Raw genomic sequence first — 21,780 nt, 5'->3', positions numbered from 1 at the left:
TCTAAATCCCCTCCCAGTGCCTCCCAGTGCTCACCAGTGGCGATCCAGTCGGCTCCCATCTCCCGGGCGGCCCTGTCGAGCGCGTGTCTCCGGAACACCCCGCACACGGTGCAGCGGCTGCGCCCGCCCAGTGCCCCCAGTGCCCTCCCAGTATAACCCAGTGCCTCCCAGTGCTCACCAGTAGCGATCCAGTCCGCTCCCATCTCCCGGGCCGCCCTGTCGAGCGCGTGTCTCCGGAACACCCCGCACACGGTGCAGCGGCTGCGCCCGCCCAGGACGGGGCCCAGCTCGTCCACGCCCCACCCGAAGAGCTCCCGGTGGGAGACCAGCAGGAGGGGGAGGGGCAGCCCCGCCCCCACGGCGCGGAGCACGCCCAGGGCGTGGTCCCGGTAGCCCTCGATGCCCTCGTCCACGCCCAGCAGCGCCAGGCGCAGCCCCAGGCGCCGCCGCAGGTTCAGCTGGGCCAGCAGGTGAGCCAGGACCGTGCTGTCCTTGCCCCCCGAGGCGGCCACGGCCACCGCGTCCCCCGCCCGGGGACACGGCCAGGAGCGCCGGGGGCGGAAATCACGGGGGTCTGGGGGGGAAATGCCCGGGGTTTGGGGTGAAAATCCCGAGGCTTGGGGTGAAATTCCCGGGGTTTGGGGTGAAATTCCCAGGGTTTGGGGTGAAACTCCCGAGTTTTGGGGTGAAACTCCCACGTTTTCAGGGCTAGTTCTGGAGTTTTGGGGTGAAATTCCCGAGTTTTGGGGAGAAATTCCCGAGTTTTCAGGGTCAATTCCCACGTTTTGGGGTGAAATTCCTGCGTTTTGGGGTGAAATTCCCATGTTTACAGAGCTAATTCTGGAGTTTTGGGACGAAATTCCCGAGTTTTGGGGAGAAATTCCTGGGGTTTGGGGTGAAATTCCTGGGGTTTGGGGAGAAATTCCCGAGTTTTGGGGTGAAATTCCCAAGTTTTGGGACGAAATTCCCGAGTTTAGGGGTGAAATTCCCGAGTTCTCAGGGCTAATTGTGGAGTTTTGGGGTGAAATTCCCGGGGTTTGGGGCGAAATTCCCCGGTTTTGGGGTGAAACTCCCGAGTTATCAGGGCTAAATTTGGAGTTTTGGGGCGAAATTTCCGTGTTTTGGGGTGAAGCTCCCAAGTTTTGGGGTGAAATTCCCAAATTTTGGGAGGGTGAAATTCCCGAGTTTTGGGGCGAAATTCCCACATTTTGGGGTGAAATTCCCGAGTTTTGGGGTGAAACTCCCGAGTTTTGGGGTGAAATTCCCCAGTTTTGGGATGAAATTCCCGGGTTTAGGGGTGAAACTCCCGAGATTTGGGGTGAAATTCCCAAATTTTGGGGGAGATTTGTGGAGTTTTGGGGTGAAATCTCGGAGTCACGGGGCAGAATTGGAAAGGTTTGGGGGGAATTTGTGGGATTTTGGCTGGAATTCAGGGGGTTTTGGGGGGAAATGCCAAAGTTTTGGGGTGAAACCCCAGGATTTTGGGGTGAAACCCCGGGATTTTGGGCTGAAACCCCAGGATTTTGAGGCAAAACCCCGGAATTTTGAGGTGAAACCCCAGAATTTTGAGGCAAAACCCCGGAATTTTGGGGTGAAACCCCGGAATTTTGGGGCGAAACCCCGGAATTTTGAGGCGAAACCCCGGAATTTTGAGGCCGAACCTCAGATTTTTGGGGTGAAGCCTCGTGGTTTTGACACGGAACCCCGGGGTTTTTTGGGCTTTGAGGCAGAACCCCGGGAATTTGGGGCGAAACCCCGGAATTCTGAGGCAGAACCTCAGGATTTTGAGGCAAAACCCCGGAATTTTGAGGCAGAACCTCAGGATTTTGAGGTGAAACCCCGGAATTTTGAGGCAGAACCTCAGAATTTTGGGGCAAAACCCCGGGATTTTGGGCTGAAACCTCGGGTTTTTGACATGGAACCCCGGGGTTTTTTGGGCTTTGAGGCAGGACCCCAGGATTTTGGGGCGAAACCCCGTGATTTTGGGGCGAAACCCCGTGATTTTGGGGCGGGATGCCCGGGCCCGGCTGCAGCAGCGCCTGCAGGGCCTCGGCCTCGAAGGCGCTGAGGAAGCAGCGGCGGCAGAAGGGCAGCAGCGAGCGCGAGCGCAGCAGCACCGAGGGCAGCGCGCAGCGGCTGCAGCGCGGCCGGGGCATGGCCTGGAAAGGGCAAAAAAAAACGGGGTTGGGGAGGGGAAAGAGGGAAAAGAACGAAATTCAGCAAATTTGGGGCGGAATGGTGGAAAAAAAGGGGGGAAATTGTGGGTAAGGGCGAATGAAAGCGGCTGAAAGTCGCTTAAAAAACAACAAAATCCCACCAGGGATCGACCAAAGTTACAACTGGGGAGCTCAAATGCCACCTGGGAACCCCAAAATCTGCATGGGAACCCCCAAAATCCCACCTGGATTCACCCAAAACCACCCAGAACCCACCCGGGAACCCCAAAATCCACTTGGGAACCCCCAAAATCCCACATGGGACCCACCTGGAAACTCCAAAATCCCACCTGGGAACCCCCCAAATCCCACCTAGGATTGCCCAAAACCACCCAAAATCCACTCAGAAAACCCCAACATCCACTCAGAAAACCCCAAAATCCACCTGGGAACCCCCAAAATCCCACCCAGGATCAACCAAAGTTACAACTGGGGAGCTCAAATCACAGCTGGGAACCCCAAAATCCCACCCGGGACCCACCTGGGAACCCCAAAATTCCACCCGGATTCACCCAAAACCACCCAAAATCCACTCAGAAAACCCCAAATTCATCTGGAATCTCCCAAAATCCACTTGGGAACCAGCAAAATCCACCTGGGAACCCCCAAAATCCCACCTGGGACCCACCTGGAAACCCCAAAATCAGCATGGGAACCCCAAAATCTGCATGGGAACCCCCAAAATCCCACCTGGGAACACCAAAATCTGCATGGGAACCCCCAAAATCCCACCTGGGAACCCCAAAATCCCACCTGGGACCTACCTGGAAACCCCAAAATCCACTTGGGAACCCCCAAAATCCCACCTGGATTCACCCAAAACCACCCAGAACCCACTTGGGAACCCCCAAAATCCACCTGGGATCACCCAAAATCCATGCAGAAAACCCCAAATCCACCTGGGATTGCCCAAAATCCACTTGGGAACCCCCAAAATCCACCGGGAACCCCAAAATTCCACCCGGGAACTCCTAATCACACCCAAAATCCCACCTGGGAACCCCCAAAATCCCACCTGGAAACCCCAAATCCACTTGGGAACCCCCAAAATCCACCTGGGAACCCCCAAAATCCCACCTGGATTCACCCAAAACCACCCAAAATCCACTCAGAAAACCCCAAAATCCACCTGGGAACCCCCAAAATCCCACCTGGGATCGACTAAAGTTCCACCTGGGATTGCCCAAAAGCACCCGGGACCCACCTGGGAACCCCAAAATTCCACCCGGATTCACCCAAAACCACCCAAAATCCACTCAGAAACCCCCAAAATCCACTCAGAAATCCCAAATCCCACCTGGAAACCCCAAAATTCCACCTGGATTCACCCAAAACCACCCAAAATCCACCTGGGAACCCCCAAAATCCCATCTGGGAACTCCTAAACACACCCAAAATCCACTCAGAAAACCCCAAAATCCCACCCAGGATCGACCAAAGTTTCACCTGGGAACCCCCAAAATCCCACCCGGGACCCACCTGGAAACCCCAAAGTCCACTTGGGAACCCCCAAAATCCCACCTGGATTCACCCAAAACCACCCAAAATCCACTCAAAGAAGCCCAAAATCCCACCTGGGATCACCAAAAGCACCCGGGACCCACCTGGGAACCCCAAAATCCCACCTGGGAACCCCAAAATCTGCATGGGAACCCCCAAAATCCCACCTGGGAACCCCAAAATCCCACCCGGGATTAACCAAAGTTACAACTGGGGAGCTCAAATCACAGCTGGGACCCCCAAAATCCCACCTGGAATCTCCTGAAATTCCCCCAAAAACACTCAAAATCCACTCGGGAGACCCCAAATCCCACCCGGAACCCCAAAAATTCACTCAGCAAACCCCGATTCCCCCTCAAGCCCCCCCCAAAATCCCTCAGAAACCCCCAAAACCCCAAAATGGTCCCTCCCACACCCCCAAAATCCCCCCCCCCCCCAAAACCCGACATGGATCCTCCCAGGACCCCCAAATCCCTCCAGGACCCCCCAAATCTCCCCAAATTCCCCCCAAATTCTCTCCAGATTCCCCAAAATTCCCCCAAAATAACCCAAAATCCCCCTAAATTCCACTGAACCCCCCCAGGACTCCCCAAATTCTTTCAGGATCCCCCAAATTCTCCCCCAAATCCCCCCCCAAATTCCCCTAAAACACCTCGGGACCCCCCAGATCCCCCCAAAATTCCCCCAAACCCAACCAAAACCCCCCAAAATTCCCCCCAGGCCCCCAAACTCCCCCCCCCCCGGCCTCCCAAATCCCTTCCAGACACCCCCAAACCCCAACAGACCCCCCCAAATCCCCTCAGGAACCCCTGAACCCCCCCCAAATCCTCCCGCACCACCTCAGAACACCCCAAATTATCCTGGAACCCCCCCTAATCCCTCCCAGGACCCCAAAAATCCCCCTTAGGACCCCCCAAATCCACCCCAAATTTCCTACGGACCCCCCAAATTTCCCTCGAACCCCCCAAAGCCCCTCAGGAACCCCCCAAATCCCCCCCGGCCCCGCACGCAATGGTCCCTCCCAAACCCCCCAAAACCCTCACAGGAGCCCCCCAAAACCCCCTCAGGACCCCCCAAACCCCTCCAACCCTCCCCAGAACCCCCCAAATTCCCCTCGGAATCCCCTAAATGCCCTCAGGATCCCCCAGATTCCTTCAGGAACCCCGAAATCCCCTCCGGACCCCCCAATTTCCCCCCCCCCGTACCTGCAGTGGTCGCGCCCGCGCGGGGCTCCCTCAGGCCGCTCCTTTCCCGCCCTGCCTTGCGCGCGCTCAGGCCACGCCCATCCCGGCACGGCGCGGACCAATCAGCGCCGTTCCTTTCCCGCCTTACTCCCGCCTCGTCAAATCGAGCCAATCAGAGCGCCACTTCCGAGTTTAGTCACGCTACCGGAGCCAATCGGCGCGCCGGAAGTCCGCCTATTATGCAGCCAATCAGAGCGCGAGGAGGGCGGGGCTTAAAGGGTTCTGGGGGCTCGGCCCACGGAGCCTTAAAGGGCCCGCGCTCATTTAAAAGGGGGCGGGGTTTAAAGGCGGGGCGGGGCTTATTAAACACAGAACTTGCCGGCGAATGGGAGGGGCTCGCAGGGAAGGGGCGTGGCCACCGCAGGGACCCCAAAAAGGGGAAGTTTTGGGCACGGGGGGGTCAGGAGTTTTAGGTGGGGTCACAGTGCCACCCAATCAGACGCTGAGGGCAGAAAGGGGGCGTGGCCTGAGTTGCCACACCAGGCCCCGCCCCTTTCCCCTCCCCCAGCGCCACCATGGCCCCCCCTGGGACCCTCGGCCTGCTCCTGCTGCTGCTCGGTGAGGCCCCTCCCCCACCCCGAGGGCCCCTCCCCTACCCTGTGACCCCCCACTGCCCCTCCCCCACCCCGAGGGACCCTCTCTGCCCCTCCCCCACCCCCTGTGACCCCCCCCCTTTACCCCTCCCCCAAAAGCAGAAGTGACCGGGCCAGGATGGGGGAGGGGAATGGCGGAGAAATGGGGGGGATTGGCCCCTCCCCCACCCTCTGGGGACCCCTCGAGCCCCTCCCCCACCCTCTGCGGACCCCTCGAGCCCCTCCCCCACCCTCTGGGGACCCCCCGAGCCCCTCCCCCATCCCGTGGGGCCCCTCTAAGCCCCTCCCCTACACTTTGAAGACCCCTCCCCCACCCGGAAGTTCCCACTGTGCCCCTCCCCCACCCTTTAGCCCCTCCCCCACCTGTTTTTGCCCCTCCCACTCCCTTTAGCCCCTCCCATATTTGCCACTCCCCCACTTTTAGCCCCGCCCCACCTTTAAGCCCCTCCCACATTCATTTCTACCTTTCCCCATCCCCTCCCTTTTGCCCCTCCCCCACCATTTTAGCTCCTCCCCCACCATTAAGCCCCTCCTCCAGCCATTTCTGCCCCTCCCATCCCTTTTGCCCCTCCCATTTCACCCCTCCCCCACCCTTTGGCCCCTCCCCCTCCCGAATCTGTGGGTGTGGCCAAAGTGGGAGTGGCTCACAAGCCCCACCCCCTTCATTAATTCCCAGCCTCAGGATTGGCCGCGGCAGAGCGAGGTAAGGCCCCTCCCCCACCCTGGGGTCATGGGAGGGGTCAAAGGTCACAGCGGGGTCACAAGGTGTCCCCTCCCCCTCCCTTTTCCAGATTGTTCCGGGTGCCTCCTGGGGCCGGGACCAATCACAGCGCTCGTTGTTGGTGACATCATCATCACACTCCTGATCGCGGGCGGAGCTTATTGGCTGGCGTGGCGGGGCCACAGAGGTGGGCGGGGCCAAGGTGGAGGAGGTGTTTATGGGCGTGGCCAACGGGGAGGGAGCATTTGTGGGCGTGGCCAATCTGGAGAGGGCAGTTAGGGGCGTGGCTAAAGAGGGAGGGACTGGATGTGGGCGTGGCTTAAAAGGAGGGAGAAATTGTGGGTGTGGCCAAAGGGGAGGAGCCATTTGTGGGTTACTGGGAGTTACTGGGAGTTACTGGGAGGGCGCTGGGGGTTACTGGGAGCACTGGGAGATACTGGGAGGGCACTGGGAACAGTGGGCGGGGTTTAAGGGGGTTACTGGGAGCCCTGGGAAGGTTCCAGGGCATTACTGGGAGGGACTGGGAATGCACTGGGAGGGACTGGGAGGGGTCTGGGCCATTACTGGGAGAACTGGGAAGGCACTGGGAGTTACTGGGGGTTACTGGGAGTTACTGTGGGGATACTGGGAGCACTGGGAGGCACAGGGAGTTACTGGGAGGGCACTGGGGGTTACTGGGAGCAATGGGAGGTTACTGGGAGTTACTGGGAGGGCACTGGGGGTTACTGGGAGTTACTGGGAGCACTGGGAAGGCACTGGGGGTTACTGGGATTTATTGGGAGTTACTGGGAGCACTGGGAGTAACTGGGATGAATCAGGGGCGTGATTAAACCCATTAATGGGCGGAGCCAAAACCCAAATGGGGGCGTGACCAACCAATAATCACCCCCACCACAACCACGCGGTGGGCGTGGCTCCCATTAAAGTAGGCGCGTCTCCACTCTGACCACGCCCCCTTTCCCCACAGCCCCGCCCAAGCCCCGCCCCCCGGAGCAGGACTCGCACTACCAGGAGCTGCAGGGCGCGCGCAGGGACATCTACAGCGAGCTCAAGCGCTGAGCGCCGCCTCCCCCGCGGTCTCCGCCCTCCGCTGCCGCCATTAAAGCGCTTTTTGCCCCTTCTGCTGCCATTTTTGTCCGTTTCTCACTGATTTCGCCCCAAATCCGCCTCTGTTTATTAAAAATGAAGTGTTGTCGCGCTGAGTGACGTCACTGCGCCGCGCCGGAAGTGCCCCTCAGGCGGGCGGAAGTGGCTGTGGCGGTTCCAGCCATGGCGGCGACGGCGGCTCCCGGAGCGGCGGGGCCGGGAATGGCGGCGGGAGCCGGACCCGGTGCCGCGGTGGTGGCGGCGGGGCCCGGAGCGGTGGCGGGAGGCGGCGGGGCCGCGGTGAAGAGCGGCGAGGAGCGGCTGAAGGAGATGGAGGCGGAGATGGCGCTGTGAGGGAAAGGGAGCGGCGGGGCTGTCATGGCGGACGGGAGGGGGCGGAGCTTGATAGACGGGCGTGGTCTGAGCGATGCCATGGCAACGGGGGCGGGGTTTGATGGAGAGAGGGGCGGGGTCTGGAGGTTGCTGTGGTAACGCGGGCGTGGCTTGAGGGAGGGAGGGGCGGGGCCTGGCGTTGCCGGGGTAACAGGGGCGGGGTTTGGGGGTACTGGGAGGGTCGGGGAGGTTACTGGGAGGTCAGTGGGCGGTCCCCAGTCCATACTGGTCCTTACTGGTTTATACTGGTTTATACTGGTCCATATCAGCCCATAGAAGTCTATACTGGTTTGTACCAGTCCTTACTCGTCCGTACTGGTTTGTACTGGTTTGTGCTTGTATATACTGGTTCATACTGGTCTGTACTGATTTATACTGGTCCCTACTGGTCCATACTGTTCCATACCAGTCCATACTGGTCTGTACTGGTTTATACTGGTCCGTACTGGTCCATACTGGTTTCTACTGGTCCATACCAGTCCCTACTGGTCCGTTCAGGTCCATACTGGTCCATACTGGTTTTATACTGGTTTATAGTGGCCCTTACTCATCCATACTGGTTTATACTAGACCATACTGGTCTGTACTGGTCTATGCTGGTTTATACTGGTTTACATTAGTTCATACTGGTCCGTACTGGTTTTATACTGGTTTCTACTGGTCTATACTGATCTATTTGGCCTGTATTGGTTTGTGCTGGTCTGTACTGGTTTATACTGGTCTATACTTGTCCTTACTGGGTTATACTGGTGCAGACTGGTCCATACTGGTTTGTACCGGCCCGTATCAGTCCAGGCAAGTTCATATTGGTCCATACTGGTCCATAATGGTCCGTACTGGTTTATACTGGTCTGTATCAGTTTGTACTGGTTGTTACTGATCCAGACTGGTCTATACTGGTTTATACTGGTCCATACTGGTTTGTACACATCCATACTGGTCCATACCGGTTTTTACTGGTTTATACCAGTCCATACCCATTTATACTGGTCTGTACTGGTCCATACTGGTTTATACTGGTCCGTATTGGTTTGTACTGGTCGCTACTGATCCAAACTGGTCTGTACTAGTTTATACTGGTCCATACTGGTCTGTACTGGTCCATACTGGTTTGTACTGGTCTGTACTGGTCCATACTGGTTTATACTGGTCCGTACTGGTCCTTACTGGTCTGTACTGGTGCAGGTTCGAGCAGGAGGTGCTGGGGGCTCCAGGCCCCGCCCCCGGGGACCCTTTGGCCCCGCCCCCCGTCCTGCGCCCGATCATCGCCACCAACACCTACCAGCAGGTGTGTCCCCAAAAGTGTCCCCGATTGTCACCAGTGTCCCCAGTGTCCCCTCAGTGTCCCCTCAGTGTCCCCAAATGTCCCCAGTGTCCCCAAATGTCCCCAATGTCCCCTCAGTGTCCCCACTGTCCCCTCAGTGTCCCCAATGTCCCCAAATGTCCCTCAGTGTCCCCAATGTGCTCCCAATGTCCCAAATGCCCCCAAATGTCCCCAGTGTCCCCAAATGTCCCCTCAGTGTCCCCAGTGTCCCCAGTGTCCCCAATGCCCCCAAATGTCCTCAATGTCCCCCCCTCATGTCACCAATGTTCCCAATGCCCTCTCACTGTCCCCAAATCCCCAATGTCCCCAATCCCCCCGATGTCCCCCTGATGTCCCCAATCCCCCCAATGTCCCCCTGATGTCCCCAATGTCCCCTCAATGTCCCCACCCAATGTCCCCTCAATGTCCCCAAATCCTCCCAATGTCCCCCCAATATCCCCGATCCCCCAAATCCCCCCAATGTCCCCAATGTCCCCAATGTCCCCAATCCCCTCAATGTCCCCAATGTCCCCTTAGTGACCCCAATGTCCCCAACACACCCAAGGTCCCCAAAATCCCCAATCCCCCAATGTCCCCAGGGTCCCCAATGCCCCCAACCCCTCTCACTGTCCCCTCAGTGTCCCCACTGTCCCCTCAGTGTCCCCAGTGTCCCCAATCCCCTCAGTGTCCCCTCAGTGTCCCCAGTGTCCCCTGGCTGTCCCCTCAGTGTCCCCAGTGTCCCCTCAGTGCCCTCAGTGTCCCCACTGTCCCCAATCCCCTCAGCGTCCCCACTGTCCCCAGTCCCCCCAATATCCCCTGGCTGTCCCCTCAATGTCCCCTGGCTGTCCCCTCAGTGTCCCCTCAGTGTCCCCTCAGTGTCCCCAATGTCCCAAATCCCCCAATGTCCCCTCAGTGTCCCCAGTCCCCCCAGTGTCCCCCCAATGTCCCCTCAGTGTCCCCACTCTCCCCAATCCCCCCAGTGTCCCCCCAATGTCCCCTCAGTGTCCCCACTGTCCCCAGTCCCCCCAGTGTCCCCTGGCTGTCCCCTCAGTGTCCCCAGTGTCCCCATTGTCCCCTCAGTGTCCCCGCTCTGTCCCCACTGTCCCCCCAGTGTCCCCATTGTCCCCTCAGTGTCCCCACTGTCCCCACTGTCCCCCCAGTGTCCCCATTGTCCCCTCAGTGTCCCCGCTCTGTCCCCAGGTCCAGCAGTCTCTCGAGGCTCGCGCCGCCGCCGCTGCCACCGTCCCCCCCTTGGGGACACCCCCGGTGCCCTTCGTGGGGCCAGGTCAGTGCCACCAGTGTCCCCTCCGTGTCCCCTCCGTGTCCCCTCTGTGTCCCCTCAGTGTCCCCTGGCTGTCCCCATTGTCCTCTGCTGTCCCCTGCTGTCCCCTGCTGTCCCCAGTGTCCCCAGCCCCACTGTCCCCAATGTCCCCTGGCTGTCCCCAGCAGTGTCACTGCTGTCTCCTGGCTGTCCACAACCCCAGTGTCCCCTGCTGTCCCCTGGCTGTCCCCAGTGGTGTCACTGCTGTCCCCAATGTCCCCTGCTGTCCCCTGGCTGTCCCCAATGTCCCCAATGTGCCCTGGCTCTCCCTGGCTGTCCCCTCCTGTCCTCAATGTCCCCAATGTCCCCTGGCTCTCCCTGGCTGTCCCCGCTGTCCCCAGTGTCCCCAATGTCCCCTCTGTCCCCAGCAGTGTCACTGCTGTCCCCTGGCTCACCCTGGCTGTCCCCAATGTCCCCTGGCTGTCCCCAATGTCCCCAGTGTCCCCAATGTCCCCTGGCTGTCCCCACTGTCCCCTGGCTCTTCCCAGTGTCCCCAATGTCCCCTGGCTGTCCCCAACCCCAGTGTCCTCTGCTGTCCCCTGGCTGTCCCCTATGTCCCCACTGTCCCCTGACTCTCCCTGGCTGTCCCCCAAGTCCCCTGGCTGTCCCCAGTGTCCCCAATGTCCCCACTGTCCCCTCTGTCCCCAGCAGTGTCACCGCAGCGGCCGCCGATCCTGCGCCCGGCCTTCGTGCCACACGTGCTGCAGAGACCGGGTACGGGGACACTGGGGACACTGGGGACATTGAGGGGGCTTGGGGACATTGGGGGGGGTTGGGGACATTGGGGGGTTTGGGGACACTGGGGACATTGGGGGGTTTGGGGACATTGGGGGGGTCTGGGGACATTTTTAGGGACATTTCTGGGGATATTTTGGGGTGACATTGGGGGGGTTTGGGGACATTTTTGGGGTGACATTTGGGGGGGATATGGGGACACTTTTGGGGACATTTTTGAGGGGACATTGGGGAGTTTGGGGAGTTTTTTGGGGACATTTTTGGGGTGACATTTGGGGGGATTTGGGGCCATTTTTTGGGGTGACATTTGGAGGGATTTGGGGACATTTTTGGGGTGACTTTGGGGGGATTTGGGGCCATTTCCGGGTCCATTTTTTGGGCGGATTTGGGGCCATTTTCGGGTGCATTTTTGGGGGGATTTGGGGCCATTTCCGGGTCCATTTTTGTGGTGACTTTGGGGGGATTTGGGGCCATTTCCGGGTACATTTTTTGGTGGGATTTGGGGCCATTTTCGGGTGCATTTTTGGGGGGATTTGGGGCCATTTTCAGGTCCTTTTTTTGGGGATTTGGGGCCATTTCCGGGTCCATTTTTGGGCGGATCTGGGGCCATTTCCGGGTCCATTTTTGGGTCCATTTTTTGGGCGGATTTGGGGCCATTTCCGGGTCCATTTTTTGGCGATTTGGGGCCATTTCTGTGTCCATTTTTGGGGGGGATTTGGGGCCATTTTCGGGTGCATTTTTGGGGTGACTTTGGGGGGATTTGGGGCCATTTCCGGGTACATTTTTGAGGGGATTTGGGGCCATTTCCGGGTCCATTTTGTGGGCGGATTTGGGGCCATTTTCGGGTGCATTTTTGTGGTGACTTTGGGGGGATTTGGGGCCATTTTCAGGGACATTTTTGGGGTGACTTTGGGGGGATTTGGGGCCATTTTCGGGGACATTTTTGTGGTGACTTTGGGGGGATTTGGGGCCATTTTCGGGGTGACTTTGTGGGGGATTTGGGGCCATTTTCGCATCCATTTTTGGGGGGATTTGGGGCCATTTCCGGGTACATTTTTGGGGGGTTTTGGGGCCATTTTCGGGTCCATTTTTGGAGGGATTTGGGGCCATTTTTGGGTCCATTTTTGTGGTGACTTTGGGGGGATTTGGGGCCATTTTCGGGGTGACTTTGTGGGGGATTTGGGGCCATTTTCGCATCCATTTTTGGGGGGATTTGGGGCCATTTCCGGGTACATTTTTGGGGGGTTTTGGGGCCATTTTCGGGTCCATTTTTGGAGGGATTTGGGGCCATTTTTGGGTCCATTTTTGTGGTGACTTTGGGGGGATTTGGGGCCATTTCCGTGTCCATTTTTTGGGCGGATTTGGGGCCATTTTCGGGTACATTTTTGGAGGGATTTGGGGCCATTTTCGGGTACATTTTTGGGGGGATTTGGGGCCATTTCCGGTTACATTTTTGGGGGATTTGGGGCCATTTCCGGGTACATTTTTGGGAGGATTTGGGGCCATTTTTGGGTCCATTTTTTGGGCGGATTTGGGGCCATTTCCGGGTACATTTTTTGGCGATTTGGGGCCATTTTCAGATACATTTTTGGAGGGATTTGGGGCCATTTTCGGGTCCAGTTTTGGGGTGACTTTGGGGGGATTTGGGGCCATTTCCGGGTACATTTTTGGGCGGATTTGGGGCCATTTTTGGGTCCATTTTTGGGGTGACTTTGGAGGGATTTGGGGCCATTTCCGGGTACATTTTTGGGCGATTTGGGGCCATTTCCGTGTCCATTTTTGGGCAGATTTGGGGCCATTTGGGGCCATTGGCGGGCGCTGCTGTCCCCGCGGTGTCCCCGTGACCCCTGTGGTGACTCCGCCCCCTCCTCTCCTGTCCCCGCCCCTCTTTGTGTCCCCAGCGGGTCCCCGGGGTCCCCTGGCCCTGCGCCCCCCCCCCGGGGCCATGGTGGGGGTGGGGCCTCCCCTGGGGGCCCCCCCCGCCCCCCCCCCTGCTGCTCGCCCCTCCCCCACTGCAGAGACCCCCCCCCACCCCCCCCCTGGGGGCACCCATGGGCGGGGGAGGGGCCCTGAGAGCGGCCGGAGCGGTGAGTGATGAACTGGGATGGACTGGGATAAACTGGGAGGGACTGGGAGGGAACTGGGATAAACTGGGATGGACTGGGAGGGAACTGGGATAGACTGGGAGGGAACTGGGATGGACTGGGATAAACTGGGAGGGACTGGGATGGACTGGGAGGGACTGGGAGGGACTGGGATAAACTGGGATGGACTGGGAGGGAATGGGGGGGACTGGGATGGACTGGGAGGGACTGGGAGGGACTGGGAGGGACTGGGAGGGAACTGGGGGGGACTGGGAGGGACTGGGAGGGACTGGGAGGGACTGGGAGGGAACTGGGGGGGACTGGGAGGGACTGGGAGGGACTGGGAATGGACTGGGATCAAAGTGGGATATACTGGGAGGGACTGGGACCATATGGGATAAACTGGGATAAACTGGGAGGGACTGGGAGGGACTGGGAGGGACTGGGAGAGACTGGGGGGGAACTGGGAGGGAACTGGGGGGGAACTGGGAGGGACTGGTGGAATTTGTGCCGAATTTGGGGTTTTTAATTGCAAAATTTGGAATTTTTCCATAATTTCTGATTTTTTAGTGAAGAACTTGGGGCGGGTTTTGGGTCAGAATTTTGGAATTTTTTGGTAGAATTTGGGGGTTTTTTGTGCAGAATTTGGGGCTTTTATGGCACAAAATTTGGGGGTTTTTTTGGGTCAGAATTTTGGAATTTTTTGGTAGAATTTGGGGTTTTTTGGGTCTGAATTTTGGGATTTTTTGGTAAAATTTGGGGGTTTTTTGGGTCAGAATTTGCATTTTTTCGAGGCAGAATTTGGGGTTTTTATGGCACAAAATTTGGGGTTTTTTTGTGCAGAATTTGCATTTTTTCGAGGCAGAATTTGAGGGTTTTATGGCACAAAATTTGGGGTTTTTTGGGTCAGAATTTTGGGATTTTTGGGTAGAATTTGGGGTTTTTTTAGTGCAGAATTTTGGGATTTTTGGGTAGAATTTGGGGTTTTTTAGTGCAGAATTTTGGGATTTTTTGGTAGAATTTGGGGGTTTTTTTGGGTCAGAATTTTGGAATTTCTTGGGTAGAATTCGGGGTTGTTTTCGGGTCAGAATTTGCGTTTTTTGCCATTTTTTTTCCCTTTCCTGACCCCGTTTGCCCCCTCAGGCCGGGGGGGGAGGGGCGCCCGTGCCCCCCCTGCCCCCGGTGACCCCGGGGGGACCCCGAGTGCCCCCCCCGGGCCCCGCCCCCGGCCCCCCCAAGCCGACCCCGCCCGTCATCCAGGCCGCGCCCACCGTGTACCCGGCCCCGCCCCGCCGCGCCCCGGTGAGCGCTCACGGCTGGCACCGGGTGGCACCAAGTGTCACCTCGGTGTCCCCAAATGTCCCCAGTGTCCCCAGGTGTCCCCAAATTGTCCCCAAGTGTCCCCAAGTGTCCCCAGGAGCCCCCCAGGGGCACCTCGGTGTCCCCAGGTGTCCCCAAATGGCACCAAGTGTCCCCAGGGTCACCAAATGTCCCCAGGGGCACCCCAATGTCACCAGATGTCCTCAAATGTCCCCAGGGTCACCAAATGTCCCCAGGTGTCCCCAGGAGACCCCAGTGTCACCAAATGTCGTCAAAGGTCCCCAAGTGTCCCCAGGAACCCCCAAATGTCCCCAGGAGCCCCCCATTGTCACCAAATGCCCTTAAATGTCCCCAGGTGTCCCCAAGTGTCCCCAGGTGTCACCTCAGTGTCCCCAGGTGTCCCCAAATGTCCCCAAGTGTCCCCAGGAGCACCCCAGGGTCACCAAATGTCCCCAGGTGTCCCCAAATGTCCCCAGGGTCCCCGGGTGTCCCCAAATGTCCCCAGGTGTCCCCAGGGTCACCTCGGTGTCCCCAGGGTCCCCAAATGGCACCAACTGTCCCCAGGTGTCCCCAGGGTCACCAAGTGTCCCCAAGTGTCCCCGGGGTCACCTCAGTGTCCCCAAATGTCCCCAGGGGCCCCCCAGGGTCACCAAGTGTCCCCAGATGTCCCCAGGAGCACCCCAGTGTCACCTCGGTGTCCCCAGGAACCCCCCAATGTCCCCAAGTGTCCCCAGGTGTTCCCAGGGGCCCCCCAGGGTCACCTCGGTGTCCCGAGGTGTCCCCAAATGTCCCCAGGGTCCCCAGGAACCCCCCAATGCCACCAAATGTCCCCAGGGTCCCCCGGTGTCCCCAAGTGTCCCCAGGGTCCCCAGGTGTCCCCAAGTGTCCCCAGGGTCACCAAATGTCCCCAGGTGTCCCCAGGGTCACCAAGTGTCCCCAGGGCCCCCCTAGTGTCACCTCGGTGTCCCCAGATGTCCCCAAATGTCCCCAGGGGCTCCCCAGGGTCACCTCAGTGTCCCCAAGTGTCCCCAGGGGCCCCCCAGTGTCACCTCGGTGTCCCCAGATGTCCCCAAATGTCCCCAGGGGCTCCCCAGGGTCACCTCAGTGTCCCCAAGTGTCCCCAGGGGCCCCCTAGTGTCACCTCGGTGTCCCCAAATGTCCCCAAATGTCCCCAGGGGCACTCCAATGTCATCAAATGTCCTCAAGTGTCCCCAAATGTCCCCAAATGTTCCTGTGACCCCCGCAATGTCCCCAAATGTCCCCGTGAGCCCCCCGGTGTCCCCAAACCTCCGTGACCCCCCCCAGTGTCACCTCTGTGGCCCCACCCCCTTTTAAACCCCTCCCCCTTCACCCCTCCCCCACAGGAGGCCCCGCCCTCTCCAGCCCCCATTCCCCAAAGATGAGGCCCCACCCCTCCAGGCCACGCCCCCTTTGGCCCCGCCCCATTCAGCCACGCCCCATTTAACCCCACCCTGCTTAGCCCCTCCCCTTCAATTGATTCTGTTTAAGCCCCTCCCCTTTTAACCGCATCCCCTTTAGCCCCACCCCTTTATTTGCTCCTTCTTTGACTCCTCCCCCTTTAGCCCCTCCCACTTAATTAACTTTTTGTTAACCCCTCCCCTTTTAACCCCATCCCATTTAGCCCCTCCCCTTTAATTCTTTCAGCCCCTCCCACTCCAACCCCATCCCTTTAGCCCCTCCCCTTTAATTAATTCTCTTTTAGCTCCTCCCCTTTCATTGAATGTTTTAGCCCCTCCCCTTTTAACCCCATCCTGTTTAGCCCCTCTCCTTTGATTAATTCCCTTTTAGCCCCTCCCACTCCAACCCCACCCCTTTAGCCCCTCCCCTTTAAATAATTCTTTTAGCTCCTCCCCTTTAACCCCACTCTATTTAGCCCCGCCCCCTTTGCCCCTGCCCTTTAACCCCTCCCACAAGTGGCTCCGCCCCCTTTAACCCCTCTCTGACCCCACCCCCACAGGAGGAGACCCCGCCCCCTCGGGCCCTGCCCCCTGAGGAGCCCAGGATTGGTCCCAGCCTCCCGGCTCCGCCCCCTGCCATGGCCACACCCCCTCCGGAGCCACGGCCTGGCCCCGCCCACATCGCACCGGTGCCACGCCCCCTGCGCAGGACCCGCCCACAGGACCCACCCTTCCCTGTGCCTGAGGTGGGCGGGGCTTAAAAGGGGCGGGGCCTGGGTGGGAAATGGTGGGTGGGGCTAAAGGGGGCGGTGTTTCAGTGCTTGGAGTGAGTCGTGCTGGAGGGGAAGTGGGTGTGGCTTAAATGATTGACAGTTGTTCATCAGCCTGGGGTGGGGCTGCAGGAAAGGGGGCGGAGCCTCCAAATTCAGGGTTTTACTTCTGGGTGGGCGTGGCCAGATGGGAGTGGGTGTGGCTAGATGTAGGCGTGTCCAAGGTGATTGACAGCTGCCAGTCAGAATGCGGGTGGGATGTCCAAAAGTGGGAGGAGCCCCAAAATCAACCATTTCCCCCTGGGTGGGCGTGGCCAGAGTGGACTGGGCGTGTCCATTTTGGGGTGGGTGTGTCCAGGTGATTGACAGCTTTCCATTAAGATGGGGTGGGGCTATCTAAAAGTGGGTGGAGCCTAAAACCATAGGGTTTCCCTCAGGGTGGGCGTGTCCTTGGTTGAGTGGGCGTGTCCTGGTGATTGACACCTTTCCATAACGATGGGGCGGGGCTCTCTAAAGAGGGGCGGAGCTTCCAAACCCGGGGGTTCCCTTCAGTGTGGGTGTGTCCCGGCGGGGTGGGCGTGTCCGGGGGGGGTGATTGACAGCTGTCCATCAGGTGGGGGCGGAGCCTGCGGCCGAGGACAAGCGGAAGGGGCGGGGCGAGCGCCTGAAACGCTGCATCCGAACGGCGGCCGGGAGCAGCTGGGAGGATCCCAGCCTGCTGGAGTGGGACGCTGGTACGGACGGACTGGGATGTACTGGGATATACTGGGAGGGACTGGGAGGGACTGGGAATGGACTGGGAATGGACTGGGAGGGACTGGGATGGACTGGGAGGGACTGGGAGGGACTGGGAATGGACTGGGAGGGACTGGGAATGGACTGGGATGGACTGGGATGGACTGGGAATGGACTGGGAATGGACTGGGAGGGACTGGGAGGGACTGGGAATGGACTGGGAATGGACTGGGAATGGACTGGGAGGGTCTGGGATAAACTGGGAGGGAACTGGGAGGGACTGGGAGGGACTGGGAATGGACTGGGAGGGACTGGGAGGGACTGGGATAAACTGGGAGGGACTGGGAGGGAACTGGGGATGGACTGGGAGGGACTGGGAGGGACTGGGAATGGACTGGGAATGGACTGGGGGGGACTGGGAATGGACTGGGGGGGACTGGGATATACTGGGAGGGACTGGGGGGGACTGAGGGGGACTGGGAGGGACTGGGAGAGAGTGGGAATGGACTGGGAGGGACTGGGATAAACTGGGAGGGGATTGGAGGGGACTGGGAATGGACTGGGAGGGACTGGGAGGGAACTGGGAGGGAACTGGGAATGGACTGGGAGGGGATTGGAGGGGACTGGGAGGGACTGGGAATGGACTGGGGGGGACTGGAATAAACTGGGAGGGACTGGGATAAACTGGGAGGGACTGGGAGGGAACTGGGAGGGACTGGGAATGGACTGGGGGGGAACTGGGAATGGACTGGGAGGGGATTAGAGGGGACTGGGAGGGACTGGAATAAACTGGGAGGGACTGGGAGGGACTGGGATAAACTGGGAGGGACTGGGAGGGAACTGGGAGGGACTGGGATGGGATTGGGGGGGACTGGGATGGACTGGGAGGGACTGGAATAAACTGGGAGGGACTGGGATGGGATTGGGAGGGACTGGGATAAACTGGAAGGGGATTGGTGGGGACTGGGAGGGAACTGGGGGGGAACTGGTTTATACTGGGAGGGAGTGGGAGGGGATTGGGAGGGAACTGGAGAAGACTGGTTTATACTGGGAGGGACTGGGATAAACTGGGAGGGAACTGGGAGGGGATTGGGAGGAACTGGGAGGTTACTGGTTTATACTGGGAGGGCACTGGGATCACCCCGTGACCTTTGGGGAGTCCCAATAACCCCGGGTGACCCCACAACGATCCCATAACTTCATTGATGACCCCATAACCCCAAAATGTCCCAAAATCGCCGTTTTTCGCCCCAAATTCAGACAATTCCTGGATCTTTACTGGGGATTTGGGGAACGAGGTCAATGGGGACACTTTGGGCCTGACCCTGACCTTTGGGGTGTCCCTGTAACCCTGAACGACCCCATAATGATGCCATAACTTCATTAAGGACCCTATAACCCCAAAATGTCCCAAAATCGCCGTTTTTCGCCCCAATTTCAGACAATTTCCAGCTCTTTTGTGGGGATTTGGGGAATGAGGTCAGTGATGAGACCTTGGACTGGGCCACAACCCCAAAGCCTTTCCTTGACCCCAGAACTTCCCAATGACCCCAAAATGACCCAAAATTGCCGTTTTTCGCCCCAATTTAGGATAATTTCCACATTTTCTGTAGGAATTTTGGGGAACGAGGTCAATGACAACATCCTGGGTTGGGTCATGACCCCAAAACTTCACAACGATCCCAAAACTTCAGGACAATCCCGTAACTTTTCAATGACCCCAAAATGACCCAAAATCGCCGTTTTTCGCCCCAAATTCAGGCGATTTTCAGAACTTCTGTGGGGATTTGGGGAATGAGGTTTATGATGGGATTCTGGACCAGGTCATGGCCCTGAGGTCTCCCCATGACCCCAGAACTTTGTGATGACCCCAAAACTTCGTGACGATCCCGTAACTTCTCAATGACCCCAAAATGACCCAAAATCGCCGTTTTTTCGCCCCAATTCCAGACGATTTCCAGTTTTTTTGTGGGGATTTGGGGAATGAGGTCAGTGATGAGACCTTGGACTGGGCCACAACCCCAAAGCCTTTCCTTGACCCCAGAACTTCACGATGACCCCAAAACTTTGTGACGATCCCGGAACTCCCCGATGACCCCAAAATGACCCAGAATCGCCATTTTTCGTCCCAAATTCAGGCGATTTTCAGAACTCGTGTAGGGATTTTAGGCAATGAGGTTTATGATGAGATTCTGGACCAGGTCATGGCCCCGAGGTCTCCCCATGACCTCAGAACTTTGCGATGACCCCAAAACTTCAGCACGACCCCGTAACTCCCCGATGACCCCGAAACGACCCAAAACCGCCGTTTTTCGCCCCAATTCCAGACGATTTCCGCATTTTCTGCGGGGACCTGGGCAACGAGGTGAACGACGAGACGCTGGGCCGTGCCTTCGGGCGCTTCCCGTCCTTCCTGAAGGCCAAAGTGATCCGGGACAAGCGCTCGGGCAAGACCAAGGGCTACGGCTTCGTGTCCTTCAAGGACCCCAACGACTACGTCAGGGCCATGCGCGAGATGAACGGTGACAGGGGACACCAAAGGGGACATTGGGGACATTGGGGACACCCAGGGGACATTGGGGACAGCCTGGGGACATTGGGGACATCAGGGACATCAGGGACAATGGGGGGATTGGGGACATTGGGGTACGTCAGGGCCATGCGCGAGATGAACGGTGACAGGGGACACCAAAGGGGACACTGGGGACACCCAGGGGACGTTGGGGACATTGGGGACATCAGGGATGTTGGGGACACTGGGGACATTGGGGGACATTGGGTGGTTTGAGGACAGTGGGGACATTTCGTGTCCTTCAAGGACCCCAACGACTGCGTCAGGGCCATGCGCGAGATGAACGGTGACAGGGGACACCAAAGGGGACACTGGGGACATTGGGGACACCCAGGGGACATCAGGGATGTTGGGGACATTGGGGACATTGGGGCTACGGCTTCGTGTCCTTCAAGGACCCCAACGACTACGTCAGGGCCATGCGCGAGATGAACGGTGACAGGGGACACTGGGGACATCGTTGGGGACATTGGGGACAGCCCTGGGGACGTTGGGGACATTGGGGACATCAGGGATGTTGGGGACATTGGGGCTACGGCTTCGTGTCCTTCAAGGACCCCAACGACTGCGTCAGGGCCATGCGCGAGATGAACGGTGACAGGGGACACCAAAGGGGACATCGTTGGGGACACCCAGGGGACATTGGGGACATTGGGGACATCAGGGATGTTGGGGACATCGGGGGGATTGGGGACATTGGGGTGCATCAGGGCCACGCGGGAGATGAACGGTGACAGGGGACACTGGGGACATCGTTGGGGACATTGGGGACATTGGGGGCATTGGGGGGATTGGGGACATTGGGGACCCCCAACCTCCGAGTCCCCTCCCAGTCCCTCCCAGTTTATCCCAGTATATCCCAGTCCCCCCAAATCTTTTCATCATCCCCCTCCCAGTTCCATCCCAGTTTCTTCCCAGTCCCACCCAATCCCCTCCCAGTTTATCCCAGTCCATCCCAGTCCCTCCCAATTTCCTCCCAATCCCCTCCAATTCTCTCCCAGTCCCTCCCAGTTTATCCCAGTTTACCCCAGTCCCATCCAATTCCCCCCAAGTCCCTCCCAATCCCTCCCAGCCCCTCCCAGTCCCTCCCAGTCCCCTCCCAGTATATCCCAGTCCCCCCCAATCCTTTCCTCATCCCCTCCCAGTTCCATCCCAGTCCCTCCCAATCCCCTCCCAGTCCCTCCCAATTTCCTCCCACTCCCCTCCAATTCTCTCCCAGTTTATCCCAGTTCCATCCCAGTCCCTCCCATCCCCCCCCAGCCCCTCCCAGTCCCTCCCAGTGCTCCCAGTAAGCCCAGTTTGGTTCCCCCCAGGGAAGTACGTGGGCAGCCGGCCCATCAAGCTGCGCAAGAGCCAATGGAAGGACCGGAACCTGGAGGTGGTGAGGCGCAAACAGCGCGAGAAGAAGAAACTGGGGCTGAGATAGCCCAGACTGGGACAGACTGGGACAAACTGGGAGCACTGGGAGGGACCGGGAATGAGATAAACCCAACTGAAACAGACTGGGACAAACTGGGACAAACTGGGAGGGATTGGGACGGCAATAAAGGTGATGGTAGAGCTGTAGCGGAGCGTTGGTGTGGGACTGGGAGGGACTGGGACAAACTGGGAGGGACTGGGAGGGAACTGGGACAAACTGGGAGGGACTAGGAATGAGATAAACCCAACTGGGACAAACTGGGAGGGACTGGGAGGGACTGGGAGGGGATTGGGAGGGACTGGGATGGACTGGGATGGACTGGGATGGACTGGGACTGAGATAAACCAAA

The 21,780-nt window shown here is 58.6% G+C and overlaps 2 protein-coding genes across 2 annotated transcripts; both read left to right on the top strand.

Moving 5' to 3' along the window:
- The first annotated feature begins 5,328 nt into the window (after positions 1-5,328).
- Positions 5,329-7,398, top strand: TYROBP (transmembrane immune signaling adaptor TYROBP). The gene is made up of 4 exons (XM_071419581.1): positions 5,329-5,518; positions 6,230-6,256; positions 6,345-6,461; positions 7,242-7,398. The coding sequence occupies exons 1-4, from the start codon at positions 5,476-5,478 to the stop codon at positions 7,331-7,333; spliced, it is 279 nt and encodes a 92-aa protein (XP_071275682.1). The 5' UTR covers positions 5,329-5,475; the 3' UTR covers positions 7,334-7,398.
- A 79-nt stretch (positions 7,399-7,477) lies between these two features.
- Positions 7,478-21,577, top strand: RBM42 (RNA binding motif protein 42). Its single transcript, XM_071419575.1, has 10 exons — positions 7,478-7,710; positions 8,939-9,041; positions 10,257-10,341; positions 11,026-11,091; positions 13,014-13,198; positions 14,340-14,498; positions 16,495-16,680; positions 17,318-17,438; positions 19,767-19,961; positions 21,325-21,577. Exons 1-10 carry the CDS (start codon positions 7,544-7,546, stop codon positions 21,435-21,437), a joined length of 1,380 nt encoding a protein of 459 aa, XP_071275676.1. The 5' UTR covers positions 7,478-7,543; the 3' UTR covers positions 21,438-21,577.
- Positions 21,578-21,780: the final 203 nt, after the last annotated feature.

The sequence above is a fragment of the Agelaius tricolor genome, unplaced genomic scaffold, assembly GCF_023055355.1.
Source record: "Agelaius tricolor isolate 1412-34295 unplaced genomic scaffold, bAgeTri1.0.p SCAF_111, whole genome shotgun sequence".
NCBI classification, from domain to species: Eukaryota; Metazoa; Chordata; class Aves; order Passeriformes; family Icteridae; genus Agelaius; species Agelaius tricolor.
This window is presented reverse-complemented; position numbering and strand designations above follow the sequence as displayed.

Coding starts and splice junctions, on each gene's coding strand:
- TYROBP (XM_071419581.1), top strand. CDS start 5,476: ATGGCCCCCCCTGGGACCCTCGGCCTGCTCCTGCTGCTGCTCG. Junction 6,257..6,344: donor ATTGGCCGCGGCAGAGCGAG/GTAAGGCCCCTC, acceptor TCCCTTTTCCAG/ATTGTTCCGGGTGCCTCCTG. Junction 6,462..7,241: donor GGCGTGGCGGGGCCACAGAG/GTGGGCGGGGCC, acceptor CTTTCCCCACAG/CCCCGCCCAAGCCCCGCCCC.
- RBM42 (XM_071419575.1), top strand. CDS start 7,544: ATGGCGGCGACGGCGGCTCCCGGAGCGGCGGGGCCGGGAATGGCGGCG. Junction 10,342..11,025: donor GGTGCCCTTCGTGGGGCCAG/GTCAGTGCCACC, acceptor CTCTGTCCCCAG/CAGTGTCACCGCAGCGGCCG. Junction 19,962..21,324: donor GGCCATGCGCGAGATGAACG/GTGACAGGGGAC, acceptor GGTTCCCCCCAG/GGAAGTACGTGGGCAGCCGG.